General features: G+C 38.4%; 1 protein-coding gene across 5 annotated transcripts in view; it reads right to left on the reverse strand.

Moving 5' to 3' along the window:
* Nucleotides 1-811: 811 nt before the first annotated feature.
* Nucleotides 812-24,031, reverse strand: part of SEC22A (SEC22 homolog A, vesicle trafficking protein) — a 74,759-nt gene continuing 51,539 nt past the window's right edge. For 3 of the 5 annotated variants that reach the window (XM_004278572.4, XM_033403375.2, XM_033403374.2), the window contains exons 6-7: nucleotides 15,813-15,878; nucleotides 812-1,920 (exon numbers count right to left, since the gene is read on the reverse strand). In XM_004278572.4, the coding sequence (XP_004278620.1) occupies nucleotides 1,720-1,920; nucleotides 15,813-15,878 (267 nt within the window). In that variant the 3' untranslated portion in view covers nucleotides 812-1,719. The remainder of the gene's footprint in view (nucleotides 1,921-15,812; nucleotides 15,879-24,031) is intronic. The other 2 variants (XM_049710446.1, XM_049710445.1) reach the window with 2 other exon arrangements.

Genomic DNA, 24,031 nt, shown 5'->3' on the forward strand with positions numbered 1-24,031 from the left:
GGCAGAAAATTGGAGGGAACTGGAGTTTCTTGCATTAAATAAATCCCCGAAATCGTTAAGCTTACTGTCTTCTTTTGTCTCATTCTCCTGAAAGAAGAGTGTAGCAAAAAGGTTCTAATTAAGCAAGATTTCTCATTGTAGACATACCTATGTATACTGGTTCTGGAAACAGTGCAGTTCAGTGACTTTACCTCTCTGGACAATTTCTTCTGGAAAATTAGTATACCCAGAACATGAATTATATGTAATGGGTCCACTGTTTTTCTGGATATCAAATTTCAGTACCTTATGAATTCCTTAATTGGAATCTTTTCTCAAGAAAATCACTCATGAAGATGACTTCGAAACCAGAAGAGCTGTAGATTTTGCTAATGGAAACAAACTATGCTTCCTCTATTATTAATTCAAAGCTGCTTAAACAATCTTTATAAAGTTATCAAAAAGCAAGTAAGTTCTCTAAGACAGTAGGTGCTTAACTCCTCAAAGCCATAAAATGATAAGAGGAATAATAAGAAGTGCTGAGAGAAGAGTCACCTTCTGATTCTTTTAGAACAGCTCAGTGTCTCCATAGTGCAGGACCCATGCCACTTGGTGGCATGCAAGATGATTTTAGGTGATACACAACACAGAATTAAATAATGCTGAATCACAGTGAGAATGGCATTCCCTTTATAATTTTCTTTTAAACTTCTGATAATTCCACAGACAGAGCTCCATTTTGGTGCTGGGTAACGTCTCTCTCACTGCAACAAAGAAAGAACAGGCTTTTTGGATTCAGAGCCTTGGCAGGAATTAGTATCCAGCTAGAATTTAATAACATCTTTGTTTTATTTTTATTTATTTTGTAGTTATCATTTTTTCTGGCAAACTGATGCTGGTTTTCTACTTGGAATAGAGGTTAGTTTCTTTTTTAAATATTTTAAAATTTAAAAGATAAATATTAAGTAAATAATAGCATATGTAATACTCAACTGATTGAAGTTTGGCAAACAATGGCTATAGCCTAACAAATATTTTTAAAAAGTGATTTCAAAAGAAAGTATAAACATGGCCTAGGAAAGAAACATGTGTCACTGTGTTTTCAATACTTGCAACGCTCCAGGGATGAGCTCACCAGAGCCTTCTCCTACATCGGGTGATTTCCAGGGTTAAGATTCAAGCAAAAATATAAAGGAAAAAGAACCCATTCCACACCAATCTGGACTTCACAAACTCATGGTACCATAAATGTGCAAAATCTAATATTTAGCAAGTAATTTGTTTTACACATAAACTTTCCAATTCACTGCAGCATCTTTTTATTTGGTCTACACTAATGCCTCACAAAGGCAAACCCAGGTTGTAGAGCTCCTGCTTAGTTCTCAGAGCAAGTACCACACATAATTTTTGACTGAACTCTCCAGCCAGGATTCAGGGCTGCTGGCCAAGTCTTCCAATGGCATCTGACTGTTCTTCCACTGCCATGGCCCTGCAGAGAGAGATCTCTTCATCTTCTTCTGATTGATAATATCATGGCCAACATTCTGCTGAGAGGAGTTTGCGTAGCAGGTATGGCATGCTCATAGGCATGCCATGCTGACTTAAAACGAAAAGGACAGCTGGAGAGAAAGACTGCAGAGCTTCTCATTTGTGGTGAACAGTTTCTTCATCACAGTGGTAGTTAAGATATGCTCCCTCCTTTTTCCCCTGAAGCCAAGGCAACAAGTCTGAAGGATGGTGTCAGACATCGTAATCAGGAGCCTTGCCCTGGGCTTGCCTCAGCCAGATCTGGAGTGTAACAAATGCTCCCACAGTCACGTGAAAGAAAAGCTGCCAGAGGTTGCGCAGTTCATAGAGATACATGTTGCATAGACAGATTAGGCCAAAAGTCAAAAAAGATTTGACGTTCCGCCAGCCGGTGTAGTAGACAAATAAATAACACTGTTGAAAATATAAAAATGAAAGACGATTAGGGTTACAGGAAAAGAAATAGATGCTTCTACTATAAAGCTGTAACAGGTCACAGGGTAAAATATGAGAGTAGAAAAGGGGATTTTTCAACTACGGATAAGACAGTGTAATATCTTTAATACACTGAGCGCTACACTCAATGTATCTTTAATATACTCCCTATTTAAAAGGGAAATAGGTTTAAGAAATAGGTTTGCATAATCTGGAATCAGAGGAAAAGAGCTATAGAGAACATTTTGGAGACAACATAATCTGAATATGAATCCTCTATTAGATAATACTGTATCAATGTTAAATTTCTTGGGTGTGATAAAGGTATCATGGCTACGTAGAACGATGTCTTTGTTCTCAAAAGACACATGTTCAAGTTTTTAGAGGTGAAATATCTTGATGTTTGTAACTTATTTTAAAAACAACTGTGCAGGAACTTCTGCTTCTGGGATCATGGAGTTGATGCACTTTCCTCTATTCTTCCCACTAAGTACAACTAAAAACCCTGGACATTATATATCAAGCAAAAGATGACTCTGGATGATGAAGAGAAGAAGGCAGATAGGCTAAGGACCTTGAGACCCAGGGAATGACACAGTGGTAAACTACCTTTTTTTTTTTTTTTTTTTGCCTCATATATCCCAAACTTGGAGCTGAAGAAGCTGGCAACTAGAAACACCAATGGATGCACATCAACAAAACAAACAAACAAACAAACACTCAGTAAAATCTTGTTCTCTCTAGCCAAAAGACCATGAGAGGGGTACCTTTCCAAGACAGAGAACTTTTACATAATAACTATTCTACTCCAGCCACCAAAAACAAAACAAAACAACCCACAAAAAAACTGTGACCACCCACACCCACCCCATCAAAGCCTATGTGGGAGCCTATAATGCTCTAAGGAGATGTTCTAACACTCCAGGGCTTCAGAGAAGGCAAGTGGGAAGCCAGAACTTTGACTCCCACCCTGTGGTGTCAGTGGAGACCAAGTGGGACTCTGGACATTGACCTCCACTTGGCATTAGCAGGGCAATGGATTTCTCATCAGAAACCATAAAGTTCAGATAAGAGTGGAACAACATTTTTCAAGTGCTGAAAGAAAAGAGCTGTCAATCCAGAATCCTATACTCAACAAAAATATCCTTTAGGAATGAAGGGAAAATAAAGCCATGAGAGAAGACTAAGAGAATTTATCACCAACAAGTGTACTCTAAAAGAATGGCTAAAGGAAGCTCTCTAGATAGAAAGGAAACAACAGAAGAAGGAACCTTGGAATAATGAAAAGGAACTCAGCAAAAATACAGGTTAATGTAATAGGCTTGCCTTTTTAAGAACTTTCTAAAATGTTTGATGGTTGAAGTAAAAATTGTTAACACTGCCTGATGTGGTTCTAAATATATGTAGAGGAAATATTTAAGACAATTATATTATAAATAGATGAGGACAAAGGGACATAAAGGGTGGTACAGTTCCTATGCTTCACCTGAACTGGTAAAATGATAACACCAGAAAACTGAGATAGGAAGATGAAATGCAATACCTAGAGCAATATTTCAAGCTATACAAAGAGACGTACTCAAAAACATTATAGATAAGCCAAAATGGAGTTCTAAAAGAATGTTCAAATAATCCACAGGAAGACAAGAAAAAGAAAACAGAAAAATGAAAAACTGAAAACAAAAAATAAGATGGCAGACTTAAGCTGTAACATATCAATAATTATACTGAATATAAATGGCTTAAATATAGCAATTAAAAGATAGAGATTGGCAGGGTATATTAAAAAACATAAATGAACTCCATGTTGTCTACCAGAAAATCAATCCAAATGACATAGGCAAGTTAAAAGTAAAAGGATGGAAAAAGATATAGCATGCACACATTAAGCAAAGGCAAGCAGGAGTGGCTATCTTACTATTAGATAAATATAAAAATATTTCGGGACTTCCCTGGTGGTCCAGTGGTTAAGACTCCAGGCTGCCACTGCAGGGGGCACAGGCTCTATCCCTGGTCAGGGAACTAAGATCCCATGTGCTGCACGGTGCCACCAAAAAATAAAAACTTAACATAAATAAATAAATAAAAATATTTCAAAGAAAGTAAAAATAACCAGGGACAGAGAGGGATATAATGATAAATGGATCGGAGAGAGACCTTCAAGATGGTGGAGGAGTAAGATGGGAAGATCACCTTCCCCCCCCACAAATACATCAAAAATACATCTACATGTGGAACAACTCCTACAGAACACCTATTGAATGCTGGCAGAAGACCTCAGACCTCCCAAAAGGCAAGAAACTCCCCACGTACCTGGGTAGGGCAAAAGAAAAAAGAAAAAACAGAGACAAAAGAACAGGGACAGGACCTGCACGTATGGGAGGGAGCTGTGAAGGAGGAAAAGTTTCCACACACTAGCAAGCCCCTTCACCCCCCGGAGATAGGGGGTGGCGGGGGGGGAAGCTTCAGAGCCACGGAGAAGAGTGCAGCAATAGGGGTGCAGAGGGCAAAGCAGAGAGATTCCCGTACAGAGGATCGGTGCTGACCAGCACTCACCAGTCTGAGAGGCTTGTCTGCTCACCCACCGGGACGGGTGGGGGCTGGGAGCTGAGGCTTGGGCTTCTGAAGTCAGAGCCCAGGGAGAGGACTGGGGTTGGCTGCATGAACACAGCCTGAAGGGGGCTAGTGCACCACAGCTAGCCGGGAGGGAGTCCGGGAAAATGTCTGGAACTGCATAAGAGTCAAGAGACCACTGTTTTGGGGTGTGCGAGGAGAGGGGAGTCAGAGCACTGCCTAAACTAGCTCCAGAGACGGATGCGAGATGCGGCTATCAGCGTGGACCCCAGAGATGGGCATGAGACACTAAGGCTGCTGCTGCCGCCACCAAGAAGCCTGTGTGCAAGCACAGGTCACTATCCACACCACCCCTCCCGGGAGCCTGTGCAGCCCACCACTGCCAGGGTCCCAGGATCCAGGGACAACTTCCCCGGGAGAACACATGGTGTGCCTCAGGCTGTTGCAACGTCATGCTGGCCTCTACTGCAGTAGGCTGGCCCTGCATTCCATACCCCTCCCTCTCCCTGGCCTGAGTGAGCCAGAGCCCCCTAATCAGCTGCTCCTTTAACCCCGTCCTGTCTGAGCAAAGAACAGACACCCTCAGGTGACCTACATGCAGAGGCGGGGCCAAATCCAAAGCTGAACCCCAGGAGATATGTGAACAAAGAAGAGAAAGGGAAATCTCTCCCAGCAGCCTCAGGAGCAGTGGATTAAATTTGCAGAATAACTGAAGCAGAAGAAGGGATAAGTGACCTGGAAGATAAAATAGTGGAAATAACGACTGCAGAGCAGAATAAAGAAAAAAGAATGAAAAGAATTGAGGACAGTTTCAGACACCTCTGGGACAACATTAAACGTACCAATATTTGAATTATAGGGGTCCCAGAAGAAGAAGAGGAAAACAAGAGGACTGAGAAAATATTTGAAGAGATTATAGTTGGAAACTTCCCCAACATGGGAAAGGAAATAGTCCATCAAGTCCAGGAAGCACAGAGTCCCATACAGGATAAATCCAAGGAGAAACATGCCAAGACACATATTAATCAAACTATCAAAAATTAAATACAAAGAAAAATATTAAAAGCAGCAAGGGATAAACAACAAGTAACATACAAGGGAATCCCCATAAGGTTAAGAGCTGACCTTTCAGCAGAAACTCTGCAAGCCAGAAGGGAGTGGCAGGACATATTTACAGTGATGAAAGGGAAAAACCTACAACCAAGATTACTCTATCCAGCAAGGATCTCATTCAGATTCAACGGAGAAATTAAAACCTTTACAGACAAGCAAAAGCTAAGAGAATTCAGCACCACCAAACCAACTTTACAACAAATGCTAAAGGAACTTCTCTAGGCAGGAAACACAAGAGAAGGAAAAGACCTATAATAACAAACCCAAAACAATTAAGAAAATGGTAATAGGAACATATATATTGACAACTACCTTAAATGTAAATGGATTAAATGCTCCCACCAAAACACATAGACTGGTTGAATGGATACAAAAACAAAACCCGTACATATGCTTTCTACAAGAGACCCACTTCAGACCTAGGGACACATACAGACTGAAAGTGAGGGGATGGAAAAAGGTATTCCATGCAAATGGAAATCAAAAGAAAGCTGGAGTAGCAATTCTCATATCAGACAAAATAGACTTTAAAATAAAGACTATTACAAGAGACAAAGAAGGATACTACATAATGGTCAAGAGATCAATCCAAGAAGAAGATATAACAATTGTAAATATTTATGCACCCAACGTAGGGGCACCTCAATACATAAGGCAAATGCTAACAGCCATAAAAGGGGAAATCGACAGTAACACAATCATAGTAGGGGACTTTAACACCCCACTTTCACCAACAGACAGATCATCCAAAACGAAAATAAATAAGGAAACACAGGCTTTAAATGATACATTAAACAAGAGAGACGTAACTGATATTTATAGGACATTTCATCCAAAAACAACAGAATACACATTTTTCTCAAGTGCTCATGGAACATTCTCCAGGATAGATCATATCCTGGGTCACAAATCAAGCCTTGGTAAATTTAAGAAAATTGAAATAGTATCATGTATCTTTTCCAACCACAATGCTATGAGATTAGATATCAATTACAGGAAAAAATCTGTAAAAAATACAAATACAAGGAGGCTAAACAATACACTACTAAATAACCAAGAGATCACTGAAGAAATCAAAGAGGAAATCAAAAATACCTAGCAACAAATGACAATGAAAACACGATGACCCAAAACCTACGGGATGTAGCAAAAGCAGTTCTAACAGGGAAGTTTATAGCAATACAATCCTACCTCAAAAAACAAGAAACATCTCAAATAAACAACCTAACCTTACACCTAAAGCAATCAGAGAAAGAAGAACAAAAAAACCCCCAAAGTTAGCAGAAGGAAAGAAATCATAAAGATTAACTCGATCAGAAATAAATGAAAAAGAAATGAAGTAAACAATAGCAAAGATCAATAAAACTAAAAGCTGGTTCCTTGAGAAGATAAACATTAATTGATAAACCATTAGTCAGACTCATCAAGAAAAAAAGGGAGGGGGCTTCCCTGGTGGCGCAGTGGTTGAGAGTCTGTCTGCCGATGCAGGGGACGCGGGTTCATGCCCTGGTCCGGGAAGATCCCACATGCCGCGGAGCGGCTAGGCCCGTGAGCCATGGCCACTGAGCCTGCGCGTCCGTAGCCTGTGCTCCGCAACGGGAGAGGCCACAACAGTGAGAGGCCCGCATACCGCAAAAAAACAAAAACAAAAACAAAAACGGGAGAAGACTTAAATCAATAGAATTAGAAATGAAAAAGTAGAAGTAACAACTGACACTGCAGAAATACAAAGGATCATGAGAGATTACTACAAGCAACTATATGCCAATAAAATGGACAACCTGGAAGAAATGGACACATTTTTAGAAAAGCACAACCTTCCGAGACTGAATGAGGAAGAAATAGAAAATATAAACAGACGAATCACAAGCACTGAAATTGAGACTGTGATTAAAAATCTTCAAACAAACAAAAGCCCAGGACCAGAGGCTTCACAGGTGAATTCTATCAAACATTTAGAGAAGAGCTAACACCTCTCCTTCTCAAACTCTTCCAAAATATAGCAGAGGGAGGAACACTCTCAAACTCATTCTACGAGGCCACCATCACCCTGATACCAAAACCAGACAAAGATGTCACAAAGAAAGAAAAGTACAGGCCAATATCACTGATGAACACAGATGCAAAAATCCTCAACAAAATACTAGCAAACAGAATCCAACAGTACATTAGAAGAATCATACACCATGATCAAGTGGGGTTTATTCCAGGAATGCAAGGATTCTTCAATATATGCAAATCAATCAATGTGATACACCATATTAACAAATTGAAGGATAAAAACCATATGATCATCTCAATAGATGCAGAAAAAGCTTTCAACAAAATTCAACACCCGTTTATGATAAAAACCCTCCAGAAAGTAAGCATAGAGGGAACTTACCTGAACATAATAAAGTCCATATATGACAAACCTATAGCCAACATTGTTCCCAATGGTGAAAACATGAAACCATTTCCTCTAAGATCAGGAACAAGACAAGGTTGTGCACTCTCACCACTATTCTTCAACATAGTTTTAGTTATACTCCGATAAAGATGTAAAAACAAAAAAAAAAAAAAAAAAAAAAGGGCTTCCCTGGTGGCACAGTGGTTGAGAGTCCACCTGCCAATGCAGGGGACACGGGTTCGTGCCCCGGTCCGGGAAGATCCCATATGCCGTGGAGCAGCTGGGCCCATGAGCCATGGCCGCTGAGCCTGCGCGTCCGGAGCCTGTGCTCCGCAACGGGAGAGGCCACAACAGTGAGAGGTCCATGTACCACAAAACAAAACAAAACAAAAAGTTTTAGCCACAACAATCAGAGAAGAAAGAAAAATAAAAGGAATCCAAATCAGAAAAGAAGAAGCAAAGCTGTCACTGTTTGCAGATGACATGATACTATACATAGAGAATCCTAAAGATGCTCCCAGAAAACTACTAGAGCTAATCAATGAATTTGGTAAAGCAGCAGGATACAAAATTAATGCACAGATATCTCTTGCATTCCTATACACTAATGATGAAAAATCTGAAAGAAGAATTAAGGCAACACTCCCATTTACCACTGCAACAAAAAGAATAAAATACCTAGGGATAAACCTACCTAAGGAGACAAAAGACTTGTATGCAGAAAACTATAAGACACTGATGAAAGAAGTTAAAGATGATACAAACAGATGGAGAGATATAACATGTTCTTGGATTGGAAGAATCAACATTGCGAAATGACTATACTACCCAAAGCAATCTACAGATTCAATGCAATCCCTATCAAGCTACCAATGGCATTTTTCACAGAACTAGAACAAAAAATTTCACAGTTTGTATGGAAACACAAAAGACCCCGAATAGCCAAAGCAATCTTGAGAAAGAAAAACGGAGCTGTAGGAATCAGGCTCCTGGACTTCAGACTATAGTACAAAGCTACAGTAATCAAGACAGTATGGTACTGGCACAAAAACAGAAATATAGATCAATGGAACAGGACAGAAAGCACAGAGATAAACCTACGCACATATGGACACCTTATTTTTGATAAAGGAAGCAAGAATATACAATGGAGAAAAGACAGTCTCTTCAATAAGTGGTGCTGGGAAAACTGGACAGCTACACGTAAAAGAATGAAATTAGAACACTCCCTAACACCATACACAAAAATAAACTCAAAATGGATTCAAGACCTAAATGTAAGGCCAGACACTATAAAACTGTTAGAGGAAAACACAGGCAGAACACTCTATGACATAAATCACAGCAAGATCCTTTTTGACCCACCTCCCAGAGAAATGGAAATAAAAACAAAAATAAACAAATGGGACCTCATGAAACTTAAAAGCTTTTGCACAGCAAAGGAAACCATAAACAAGAAGAAAAGACAGCCCTCAGAATGGGAGAAAATATTTGCAAATGAAGCAACTGACAAAGGATTAATCTCCAAAATTTATAAGCAGCTCATGCAGCTCAATATCAAAAAAACAAACAACCCAATACAAAAATGGGCAGAAGACCTAAATAAGCATTTCTCCAAAGAAGACATACAGACTGCCAACAAACACATGAAAAGATGCTCAACATCACTAATCATTAGAGAAATGCAAATCAAAACCACAATGAGGTATCATCTCACACCGGTCATAATGGGCAGCATCAAAAAATCTAGAAATAATAAATGCTGGAAAGGGTGTGGAGAAAAGGGAACCCTCTTGCACTGCTGGTGGGAATGTAAATTGATACAGCCACTATGGAGAACAGTATGGAGGTTCCTTAAAAAACTAAAAATAGAACTATCGTATGACCCAGCAATCCCACTACTGGGCCATAATTCAAAGCCATAATTCAAAAAGATATATATGTACCACAATGTTCATTGCAGCACTTACAATAGCCAGGACATGAAAGAAACCTAAATGTCCATCAAGAGATGAATGGATAAAGAAGATGTAGCACATATATACAATGGAATATTACTCAGCCATAAAAAGAAACGAAAGTGAGTTATTTTTAGTGAGGTAGATGGACCCAGAGTCTGTCATACAGAGTGAAGTGAGTCAGAGAAAAACAAATACTGTATGCTAACACATATATATGGAATAAAAAAAAAATGGTTATGAAGAACCTAGGGGCAGGACAGGAATAAAGATGCAGACACAGAGAATGGACTTGAGGACACGGGGTGGGGGAAGGGTAAGCTGGGACTAAGTGAGAGAGTGTCATGGACATATATACACTACCAAATGTAAAATAGATAGCTAGTAGGAAGCAGCTGCATAGTACAGGGAGATCAGCTTGGTGCTTTGTGACCACCTAGAGGGGTGGGATAGGGAGGAAGGGAGGGAGACGCAAGAGAGAGGAGATCTGGGGATATATGTATATATATAGCTGAGTCACTTTGTTATAAAACAGAAACTAACACACCATTGTAAAGCAATTATACTGCAATAAAGATGTTAAAAAAATGATAAATGGATCAATCAACCAAGAAGATACAGCAATCCTAAATGTGTACGAACCAAACAACAGAACTGCAAAAACTGATAGAACTCAAATGAGAAATTCACAATTACAGTTGAAAAATTCAATATTCCTCTCTCAACAATTGATAAACTAGCCAGAAAATCAGCAAGGATACATAAAAACTGAACAACGCCATCAACCAACAGAACCTAATCAAAATTTATAGAACACCCACTCAAAAACAGCAGAATACACATTCTGTTCAAGTGCCCAAGGAACATATACCAAGACAGACCATATTCTGCAGCACAGAACAAATCTCAACAAATGTAAAATAACTGAAATCACACAGAATATGTTCTCAAACTACAACAGAATCAAACTAGAAATCAATAATGGAAAGAAAACCAGAAAATATCCAAACACTTGGAAACTAAGCAACACAATTCTAAATAATCCATAGGCCAAAGAGGAAATCCCAGGGAAAATTTTTTTAAATACACTGAATTAAATGAAAATGAAAATACAACAGCTCAAAATTTATGGAACACAGCTAATGAAGTGCTAAGAGGGAAATCTGTAACACTAAATGTATACATTACAAAAGAGAAAATTCTCAAATCAAATCATCTAAGCTCCCATCTCAAGAACCTAGAAAAAGAGCCAAATAGACAAAGCAAGCATGAGGAAAGAAATAATAAAATAGAAAATAGGAAAAAAAACAATAAAACAAAGAGCAGGCTCTGTGAAAAGATCAATGAAATTAACAAGAAAGACCGATAAAGAAAAAGAGAAGATACAAATGATCAATATGAGGACTGAAACAGGAAATATCACTACACAGCCTACGGACATCAAAAGGATAGTAAGGGAATACTATAACCATTCGACACACAAATTTGATAACCTAAGTGAAATGGACCACTTCTTCATAAAACACAAACCACCATACTTCACCCATTATAAAACATTATTTGAATATCTCTGTAACTATTAAGAAAATTGAATTTAAGACTTATTAAATAGCTGAAGTAATCAAAACTATATGGTACTGGCAGAGGGACAGACACATAGATCAATGGAACAGATACACAGCCCAGAAAAAGATCCACATAAACATGCACAACTGATTTTTTTTAATGCAAAAGCAATTCAGTACAGAAAAAAAAAGGGAAAAGTGAAAAATTAAACTTCATAAAAATTTTAAATGCTTGATCTGCAGAAGACTCTGTTAAGAGGATGAAAAGACAAGCTAAGACTGGGAGAAGATATTTGCAAACTACGTATCTGACAAAGGACTAATATCTGGAATATATAAAGAACTCTCAGACTCAACAGTTTAAGACAAACAATCTCATTAGAAAATAGGCAAAAGACATGAATAGACATTTCACCCAAGATGATACAAAGATGACAAGTAAGCACATAAAATTATTTTCAACATCATTAGCCACTAGGAAACTGCAAATTAAAACCACAATGAGATATCATTACACATCTATCAGAATGGATAAAGTATTAATAAAAAATAGAGACGACACCAAATGCCAATAAGGATGCAGAAAAACTGGATCACTCACACAATGCTGGTGGGAATGTAAAATCGTACACTATTCTGGAAAACAGTTTGTCTTTTAATAAGCATGCAACTACTATGTACTACCACATGACCCAGCAATTGCACTCCTGGGCATTTATCTCAGAGAAATGAAGACTTTTTTGTTCACACAAAAGCCTGTACATGAAGGTTTATAGCAGCTTTATTTATAACAGCCAAAAACTAGAAACAACTCAGATGTCCTTCAAATGAGTGACTGATCAAATTGTGGTACAGCCATACCATGGAATATAATTCAGCAATAAAAAGGAACAAACAATTGATACATCCAACAACTTGGATAAATCTCCAGAGAATTATGCTGAGTAAAAAATGCCAATCACAAAAGGTTACATACTATATGATTCCATTCATATAACATACTCAAAATGAGAAAATTGTATTAATGGAGAACACACTAGTTGTTGCCAGAGATTAAGGAGGGGTTAGGGCAGGAGGGAACTATAAAAGGCAACATGAGGAGTCTTTATGGTGATAGGACTGTTATCTATCTTAACTGCATCAATATCCATATCCTGTTGTGATATTGTATTATAGCTTTGCAAGATGGAACATTGCGGGGAAGCAGGTAAACATTATACAGGCGCTCTCTTATGACTCCACATGAGTCTAATTATCTCAAAATAAAAAGTTTAATAAGAAAAACAACTTTATACATTCATTTTATCTGCAACTTACATTATAAACAACAAATACACACTATACGCACAAACATACAAAGAGAGAATGAGATAAAGCAAGTGCTGCAAAATGTTAACAATTGGTGATTCTAGGTGCACCAGTTTCTCAACTTTTCTGTAAGTCTGAAGGTTTTCAAAACAAAACACTGAAGGAAAATAGTCTCTAGTTTCTTCAGACTTCCTCTGATTTCCTATTTTATCTTTTTTTTTAGGTCATGCCACGTGACTTGCAGGATGCTAGTTTCCCGACCAGGGATCGAATCCGTGCCCCCTGCAGTGGAAGCGTGGAGTCCTAACCACTGGACCACCAGGGAATTCCCTGATTTCCTATTTTAAATGCTCCATATCAAGATTATCTCTATCTGGCTGAACGCTGTGATTCCCTAAGTACCCATGGCCTGGAGGAAAAGGCAACAAACCATGTAGTAGTACCCTTTGAGGTCTGATCCGATGGAGATGAAAAAATATCCTGACAATTGGAGATAGAGCATGTTATATGGTAAAATGTAATCACTTAGTTTTTACTGTGGGAAAAACATTATTATCACTCTGCTCAGCAGATTTGGAAAGCATGCAGTTTCATGCCTGTCAATATGAAGGAAATTGGTTTTTTGATTTTCTTTTTTAAAGCATGAATTTGTTTATTTTTCTCAAGTTAAAAGGTCACCTGGGTGACACTGCTCCACCATGAGGCAACTCTAAAAACTACTTTTAGGTGTTCTGAGAAAGGTAACAGAGGTGTGTCTATCTATAGGCAAGAGCACTGGTTCTGGAGTCGCCTGGGTTCAAGTCACTGACTGGCTGTAAGAACTGTCTGGACCTCAGTGAAAAATGGTGATAATAATAGGATTAGTGTGGGGCTTTCTTTGAGGATTTAATGGTACAAGGAAAGCAAAGAGCTTAGCACAAAGCAAGAGCTCAACATATTTTTGCATTATTTTTAGAATTTAAAATTATTTCACTAAGGCAAAACAGCTAAAAGTATATTTTATAAGAACAATCATTCAGGAAATTATTTTAAAGTTAAGATTTACCTCACACTGTTTTAGAATCATATGAAATAATGCCTATAAAAGTTATTAAATTATAACTTTATAGCATTATAAAAATCATGTAAATATAGGAATTTTGCTTAGAGACAGCATGATATAGTGGAATGAATATGACACTGAAAATCAGAAGACTCAGAGTTCTGACTCTACCACTTACTGGCTATGTGACCTCAGGATAGTACTGAAACTGTCTCAGATTTTTCCTTTTCAAAAATGAGGATATACCCTGTGTGATAGGACTGTAGAGATTAAAGTAGAAAATCTACATAAGAATATTTCATAAAATTAAAGTACTTGTGACATCAACGAATACAAGCTTTCACATTTCCTGCCAAATTTTACAGGAAAAATTTCTGAAGCTAATATAAATGATTAAGAAAAATCAGGGGATTGAAAAAAAAATGGTGCTGGGACTTCTCCGGTGGCCCAGTGGTTAAGACTCTGCGCTCCCCATGCAGGGGGCCCAGGTTCGATCCTTGATCAGGGAACTAGATCCCACATGCCACAACTAAGAGACAGCATGCTGCAACTTTAAAGATCCTGCATGCCGCAACTAAGACCTGGAGCAGCCAAATAAATAAATACATTTTTAAATGTGGCCACTGAAACTGAAATTTCTAATATGTCTTTACATAAAAGTCAAATGCATATATTCAAAATATTTCCCGGGACTTCCCTGGTGGTTAAGACTCTGCGCTCCCAATGCAGGGGCCACGGGTTCGATCCCTGGTCGTGAAAGTAAGATCCTGCATGCCGCACAGCGCGGTCAAAAAAAAGTGTACATGTACTTTATATATATATATATATATATATATATATATATATATATACATATATGCATATTTATTTCCCTAAAGGCTTCTACCGAGTTTTAGGTAGCCTTTTATTTGCAGTCCTGAATCTTCCTAATGTTTTTCTATGCAAGACAGAGAAATGTGTCACTTATAAAAGTTAGGTCAAAATGCCTTGCTTGCTCTAACGTGTTTTAGCAAAGACATTCTTTTTTTTTTTTTTTTGCGGTACGCGGGCCTCTCACTGTTGTGGCCTCTCCCGTTGCGGAGCAACAAGCTCCGGACGCGCAGGCTCAGTGGCCATGGCTCACGGGCACAGCCGCTCCACGGCATGTGGGATCTTCCCGGACCGGGGCACGAACTCGTGTCCCCTGCATCGGCAGGCGGACTCTCAACCACTGCACCACCAGGGAAGCCCAGCAAAGACATTCTTGAATCTGGGTAATTGGCATGGTTACCTCTCCCTTCCCTAACACATCTGTGCTTCCTCTGTTCTTAGAAATGGGAGTACGTATCTCCCTATCACTCAGGTACAAAACCTCCTCCCTCCTAAAGTCTGAGATCTATTCTGTCTTTGAGTCCTAGTGAGTCTTCCTTCTCAGCGTCCTTCCTTTTCCTATCCCTACTGCCGTTACCATTAGCTTAGGCTTTCATTACCTTCTGCCTCTCAACTCATTTCCTTGCTTCTAGTCTCTCTGTTCTGACAATCCATCCTACTCATCAGTGCTAAATTAAATATCCTAAAATCCTGCTTTTACCGTTCCCTCTTCAAAGACTTTCCCCAAAGTACAAAATCCTCAACCTGGAGTAAAAGCAGAGCTTTGAAGCTGAATAATAAGTCACCAGAATATCTAGAAGTATAGTCTTTACTGCCATAGGCTGAGGACCTGCCGCCAATGAAGCCCCAGCACAGGAGAGGGCTAACACTGAGTTCACTGGGATCTATGTCCATTCAAAAGGGTCACAAAGCTAACAGAGGCTCAAATTTAAAAAAGGGGCAAAAACTCAGACATTATTTTTATTTATTCAAAGTGCACAAGAAATTTTTAGAATTGATACCTGAAACAAGCAATAATGGGAAAGTGTTTCTTAAAATCGGAGAGAACCTACCTGGTAAAGGCAGGCTGCTGTTCCAAGGAAAAATGCAACAATGTAATTAAAATCCTCACCATCACTCTGCAAAAACAAAATAAAAATTACTTTTTTTTTTTCCGGTGCAAGCCCATTTCCAAAAACAATCCATTGGGATAGGATATGACAACATTTACGCACAAATGGTCAAAATTTTCAAAAGTGGCATATAAAAATTCTCAAGAGTCCTGAAATAGAAACATAAAATACATTATAAGAACCAGGGAGTGTGAGTTAGAGGAAGGCTACCAGTCTTCCTCTATGTCTGGGCCTCCCCATCAATTATATCTTATCCAAGAGAAGATGAAAGCCAATGGAAACAAATTTCCATGTAACGTAGAAAGCCTCTCTTCTTGCTACTAAAGAAACCAAATAAAAATGTACAACACCCCAGGGACTTCCCTGGTGGCGCAGTGGTTTAAGAATCCTCCTGCCAGTGCAGGGGACATGGGTTTGATCCCTGGTCCGGGAAGATCCCACATGCTGCGGAGCAACTAAGCCCATGTGCCACAACTACTGAGCCTGCGCTCTAGAGCCTGTGAGCCACAACTATTGAGCCCACGTACCACAACTACTGAAGCCCGCGTGCCTACAGCCCATGCTCCGCAACAAGAGAAGCCACTGCAATGAGAAGCCCATGCACCACAATGAAGAGTAGTCCCCGCTCGCCACAGCTAGGGAAAGCCTGCATGCAGCAACGGAGACCCAACACAGACAAAAATAAATAAATAAATTAATTTTTTTTAAAAAGTACAACACCCCAGTGGCCTATAAAGTTAAGCCTGCTTGCTAGGATTACTATTTGGCTCAAATAAATATTGACAAACTTCACCATCTAGTAAGCACATTACTGAACTGTCCAATAAAGTCTCTGGCATGATTTAAAAAAAAAAAAAAGACAACCCGAACTGAAAAGCTACTGTCCACTAGAGTGTGCTAAATCCCAATGAGGACATTCAGTCGTACATGCTATGCTAGAAAAAAAACCACCCAGAGGAAAAACAGAGACAGATTATTCATAGAATATTTCTTTTAAAAGAAAACTAATAGAGACATGTAACAAACCCTTTTTTTCTATTCCTTTCTGATTCCTCTTAAATATCTATATTTATCATTTCTTTCAATGTTTTTATGAAGTAGAACATAAAGCCCAGGCAGGAGCATCAAATTTCTTTCTTCTAGGTAGAAACATTAAATTTGGCCCTTATTTTAGAAAAAAATCTCTTTATACAATAAAAATTTCCAGAAGACATGGGAGTGTCTCTCACGACCATGTCTTCAGGAAATAATATAAAGAGAAAATTGCTTTTCCATTTGCTATTGGACAACAGAAGTGCCTGTAAGGCAGAGGGAGAGGGGCTTATCCTAGTGAGAGGATCTTAAAATAGAAACCATTAATCTGTCTGGGATGGTTAGGCCAGTTCAATCCCAGAGGCAGGGAAGGTCAACACAAAACCCTTCTACTTTAATAATTCTAAGACTTTTAAGTAAGTTCTGCTTGATTGTTTTTTCTTCAGCCATTAAATGATCTTTTTTGATTATAAAAGTTCATGTTCATTGTAGAGAATCTGAAACAGAATGTTACAAAGAAGAAACTCGTATAGTCCATAATATTACAACTTTGGGAGAATTACTATTAACCATTTAGGTACTTCCTTCCAATCCTTTCTGTACAAAAATATATGTACGTTAAAAAAATGGAATCATCCTTTTACATACTGCTTTCTAGTACTTCACACTATATCATAAACATGTTCTCAAGATACTAAATATTTCTCAACTACTTAATTTGTAATAATTATATAACCTTTAATTGTGGGACTATATAATAATTTAATTACTGTCTTACAATTGAATACTGTATTTTCCTTAAATTTACACTATCACTTTATAACTCTCTTAATTGCCTTTGGAACACTTAAAAGCATGTTTCTGGGCAATCAGAGCTGGGTTCAAATCTTTACTTATTAGCTGTATGATCATGGACTATTTATTTAACTTCAATTCCCTTTTTTGAAAATAAAAGTAGAGATTCAATGAAATAGCATTGGCAAAAATATAGAACAGTAACTGACACACAGTAAGTATTCAAAAACATTCTCTAACTTCTCTTTCCCAGAGGTTACTGTCTGCATCATTCATCAGATAATTAGGATTACCTTTCAATATTGTTTAAATCTCTAATGTACTGGCCTTGTCTTCTCAATGAGATCCTAACCTTCCTTCAGGGCAGAAACTAAATCTTACTACTTGCATGAAACTGTGCACATAGTAGGAATTCAACAAATGCATGCCAAATTGAGTTCAGCTTTGAAAAATCTTTATTTCCCCTTGCTAAAGAGAATATCTATAAACATATTTTTCCATTCAATAAATAGTCATTCATTGAACACTTATGGGCCAAGTACTGTGTTACTAGACCAAGGACAGAAAACAAGTCAACACCAACTCAAGAAGCTCAACTCTAAACAGGAAGGCAGATACAAAGAGCAACAATTCCCACCTGAAGTGGTAACTGATGGGATAGGAGTGTGTACAGGGTACTACGGGAGCCTACTAGAGACACATTTAATTCTACCTGGAGAAAAAAAGGATCAGGGAAGGTTTGGCACAGAAAATAAAGCTTAATTTGCATTTTGAAGGATGGACTAGTAGACAAGGTAGGAAGAGAATTCCAGGCAAAGGGAGTAGCTTGTGCAGTTTCAAGAAGGAAGAGGCTAGGATGACCCCAAGGTCTCCTATTCAGGCAACATTTAAATGATACCATTCACCAAGTTGGGGATATAGGAGGAAAAGTAGGTCTGAGAGCAGAAAAAACTTGAGTTCATTTTGGACAAGGTATTTTGGAGTTGCTAGTGACATATCCAAATAATTATGTTTAGTAGACATTTAAGTCAGCTTCAGGGAACAGTTTAACCTAGAGCTCTAGTTTAGTTGTCATATATTTAAATAGTAGTTAAATGAAATAAAGGACTATGACAACAGAATGCAAAGCTTAATTCTTGATTGGCTGATAGATTGGAGAGAGAAAAAAGTATATATAAAGGACATTCGGGGTCAATTTTGAATTGTGAAATTTGAATATAGATTTTATATTAGCTAATACTGCACTGATCTTCAATGTCTTTGGTGTAAGAATGGTATTGTGGGGGCTTCCCTGGTGGCACAGTGGTTGAGAGTCCGCCTGCCGATGCAGGGGACGCGGGTTCGTGCCCTGGTCTGGGAGGATCCCGCGTGCCGCGGAGCGGCTGGGCCCGTGAGCCATGGCCGCTGAGCCTGCGCGTCTGGAGCCTGTGCTCCGCAACGGGAGAGGCCACAGCAGTGAGAGGCCTGCGTACCGCAAAATAAATAAATAAAATTAAATTAAAAAAAAAAAAAAAAAAAAGAATGGTATTGTGATTATGCAGGAGAATGTCCTAGTCCTTAAGACAGACATATTGAATAATTTTGGAATAAAATGTCATAATACCTACAATTTTACTTTCCAATGATTCAGAAAAAAAAGAAAATAAAGAGATAAAAGAAGAAAGAAAGGTAGGTATGTATACAGGTAGATGTTAATTGTATTTTTTTTAAAAAACTTTCTGTAGGTTTAAATTCTTTCAAAATAAAATGTTGTGTGGTGGGGGAAAACAGGGATACAAATGAAAATAAAAATGCTATGCAGTCACCAAAAAGAATCTCTATATACTGCTATGAAATGATCTACACATTGTCAGGTGGAAAAAGATGCAAATCACTATGAACAGTATACTGCCATTTATAAAGGAATAATTTTAAAAGAATAATTATGTAAGTAAATATAGAAATACATATGTATTAGCATATGCACATAATCGCTCTAGAAGGATACACCAGTGGTTGACTCTGGGGAGCAGAAATGGGAAGAGAATTACTTACTGTGAAAATTAAAGGCTTTGAAATTTACCATCTACACATTTTACTGTGTGTATGCGTGACTGTGGATATTTGTGGATATACATGTATTAACTCTTTAAGTTATGAAAATATCCAAAGAGAAGGTATAGAGTTAGAAGAATATAAAGCCCAGGACATGACACAAATGCTACTATTTAAAGGAGAGGTGGAGGAAGAAAGTTTACCAAATAAACTGAGGAACAAGAAGAGATAGAAAAAAATACAACAGGAGAAAATTGTTTCACAGAACTGAAGGAATGAGATAATGTCAAGAAGAATAAAGTAACACATCAAACTATTAATAGTGATCTGTTTCACTTGCTTCTAAGTTTTCTAAAATAAGCATTATTTTTGAATTTAAACAATGAGTTATTTTCAAAAGGAAGAACTGAACAGTGTGTGAGATGAGACAGAGAGGAAACATCAAACAAGGCCTCAAGAGTGGCTGCAATATTTGGCAACCAGAAAGACACTGGTGAACTTAATGGTCGATGTTTGAAAGAATTATGAGGGTGGAAAGAGATCACAGTAAACTAAGAGAACAGAGGTAAGGGAACGGGGGCAACAGGCATAGTCTATGCTTTCAAAATATTAGAAGGGAGCATGCATCAAGAGGTTTTTTTTTAGGGTTTTTTGTTCGTTTTTTAAAGATCAGCAGGCTATAACATATTTATGAGCTGAGAGAACAGAGCCAGTAGAGAGGAAGCAGATGAAAAACAGATGAATAGCTAGAGGTTGAGGAAACATGGGGCAGAGATTTAGAGAATGGACAGAAGTGGGAGTGGGGTGGGTGCAGGGTCGACACGAGAAGGGATAAAGGTGGGGTGGGGAAGGAAGGGCTAAGGTAAGGAGTTCAAATTTTTTTTTTTTTTTTTTTTTTTTTTTTTTTTGCGGTACGCAGGCCTCTCACTGTTGTGGCCTCTCCCGTTGCGGAGCACAGGCTCCGGACGCACAGGCTCAGCGGCCATGGCTCACGGGCCCAGCCGCTCTGCGGCATGTGGGATCTTCCCGGACCGGGGCACGAACCCGTGCCCCCTGCATCGGCAGGTGGACTCTCAACCACTGCGCCACCAGGGAAGCCCAGGAGTTCAAATTTTTAAAAATCACATTCACCTTCAGAGGATGCTAGATTACCAACATTGCTTGAAAAATAACAAATAAAGAATTTTTTTTTAAGGTGATGATAAAGAGGTAAGCAGAAGCTTCATATAATAGCCATACAAATGTATTAGAATGATACTATTTAAATGTTTGTAATAATTGGGAAAAATTCACTTTTTAATCTTAGGTGAAAAAAAGGACACAAAGTTACATAATGGATATGATATGTATATATATGGTATATATTAATAAAATAAGAAAATTTGGGATTTTTCTTTTCTTCTTTATACATTTTCCCCCAATTCGTTAACAATGAGCATAGAACTCAGGAAAAATACATTTATTTTTTCAGAAGAAAGCAAGCAATGCATCTTAGCATAGATATTACGCTACTAAATAAATCCAAACTTCCAGTGAGCTTTACTAGGTATGTAATTTCTTTAAAAGGTAGTAACAAATCTACTGGAAATAAAGAACTCAAGGAATAAAAGAAGTTGATTACTTTTAGTTGTAGTATCCATTACAAACAATTTTAGAATCAGAGAGTTAGCACCTTAGTACTGAAGTGGTCCTTGAGCCTATGTAGTCTAAAACTTTCCTCATGCAGAATAGGAAAATGAGCTCCAAGAAGGTAAAATAACCAATCCAAGGTCACAAAGTTAGTTAACTGGCAGAGGGGATCCAGGTATTCTGACTTCCAGGTCAGCATTTCTACTGCTGTATCAGAATACTCATATTTTTTCCTAATGTACCATGTGCGAATTACTTCTAGGTTGGCATCAGCTTAATTAAGATCATTGCTTCAAGGCTGATCCTTAAAGGAACACAGGAAAAATAAACCCAATGTGATAAAAGCTCATACATTTGTGAGGTGTCAATTCACAATAAACTTATTAACATCTCTAAACTCAGAACAAAGTATGGAAATGAGTGAAAATAATCTAATTTACACATTACTGTGAACACCAAATCAAATTCACCAACTTAATAAAAAAAACTGTATTCATCCTAAACCTCCTCAGTCTGAACTCAAGATACCAAAGAAAAACTTCAGTACTACACATTTTAATAAATCCCTCCTTATCACCCTAAGAGGCAGTTATTAATCTAGAAGAAACAAACTTGTGCTGAATCTTCAACCAGCGTTATACAGGTATGTTGGTTCACGTGGGTTCTGAAATTTAAACATGCCTCAGGCACCAAGCTACATACTAGAAGATAAACGTGGCAATCATTTTTAGCATTCAAGAAGAGTATTTAGAATTCACAGCCTTAAGAAAGCAAACTTTAATTTTTTTTTTTTTTTTTTTTGCGGTACGTGGGCCTCTCACTGTTGTGGCCTCTCCCATTGCGGAGCACAGCCTCCGGACGCGCAGGCTCAGCGGCCATGGCTCACGGGCCCAGCCGCTTCGCGGCAATGTGGGATATTCCTGGACTGGGGCACGAACCCGCGTCCCCTGCATCGGCAGGTGGACTCTCAACCACTGCTCCACCAGGGAAGCCCCAAGAAAGCAAACTTTAAATTAATATCGATATATTGCTCACACTCAGGAGATACACTACACACTTTCAGCTAGATCTAAAAATATGATCCCCAAATAAATCCTTTGCTCTTAAATCAAGTATTAAAGAAATGTTGAGGCCACTTAATTTAGGTACTGTCTTTCCACCTCCTCTATCACCACCATGATCTATCTGAGTTAACACCAATACAGGTAACTTCAGAACAGATAAAAGTTTAAGCCCCATGTCCTGAATTTTGCATTCAAGTCTACACAGCAGACTACCTCAAAAAGATCTACTTTACTGACCAAAAATTAACCAGCGACTCTAGAGATTATTCCTAACACAAAGTACAATGATGAACCAGAGAGAAGGCTAAGAGTATGTCTTAAGTTCAATGTCTTTAGTGAGAATAAAAAGGACCTTTTAACCAGTACAAGTCATGAACAATGATAAAATAGGTGCTAATGCGGGAAAATTAAAAGGGAGAGAACTCAGGCCCCTAATTTTGTGTATATTTTTTTTCAGGTTAATTCAAGCTATAAAGGATGTACTCACTGAAATTAATCTAGCTTGCACCCCTAATCCTATCCTGCTAAGAGGTCTAAGTTTATCACAGTGCCCTCTGCATTCTGACATTCATCTCCATTTGTCTGCCTATGGTCCATTCCATCTTTTAGGACACGGAATCCAACACTACATAGTACTCCCTCATTATTCTCATAACAAGACAGGGAAACATATCTCCAAGCACCAGTCACTTACCAGAACATTATCTCTATGCAGATGTAAAATCCCCAATAACTGGAACAATGGGATCTCTACTTTTGGTCCAGTGAATTTCCAAAAGCAGTATTTCTCATTTAGGTGAGAGGATCAGAATTTGCTGGAAAATACCTTAAAACTACCTATGAGTGACAAAGTACCTGTGGACTACATTCCCCCAACTTTGCACTCTTGTTTCCTCACTGCTCTCTTAAAGCATCACTGTTTTAGGAACCTCAACTGTTGATGAGTTGATGAGTGTATGTGGGTTATGGCAGAACAAAGATTTAAAACAATGCTAAGAGAACAGAATAACCAGGTGTCCCTAGTTCCCAGATAGCTAAAAATCCCATATGGACCAATTTACAGTTCCCTGGGTCAAGTGAGAAAGCAGTGCTGTTGGGGTGAATTTAGTCTAGGATGACAGTGAAAAAGAAAGAATTCCGTATCAACCATCAGAAAGACACATCTTCAAAGATACAAGCATCCAGAGAGTGCCCAAATTATAAATGATCTACTACTTTTACTATGAAAAAGACCACTCTAACCTTTTCCCCATTCAAAATGTACCCCATGCTGCTTTCACGCCCTACCACCAGTTTTAAGGAACTATTTAAAACAAACAAACAAAAAAACCCTTGAAGCTTCTACAGAAATTGTAGACTCTAAGACAGAGGCAAGAAGCATGTGTGTGTGTGTGTGTGTGTGTGTGTGTGTGTGTGTACATTCGTACGTGTGAATAGACTGCTATCTTTAGAGCAGTTTTAGGTTTACAGTAAATGAAGCAGATAGTACAGAGTTCCCATATAACCATTTTTCCCCTACCCAGTTTCCTCTATCATTAACATCTTGCATTAAGGGGGTACAACCGATGAGCCAATAGTGACATACTATTATTAAAGTCCATGGTT

This window comes from Orcinus orca, chromosome 5, assembly GCF_937001465.1.
Source record: "Orcinus orca chromosome 5, mOrcOrc1.1, whole genome shotgun sequence".
In the NCBI taxonomy this organism is placed as follows: domain Eukaryota; kingdom Metazoa; phylum Chordata; class Mammalia; order Artiodactyla; family Delphinidae; genus Orcinus; species Orcinus orca.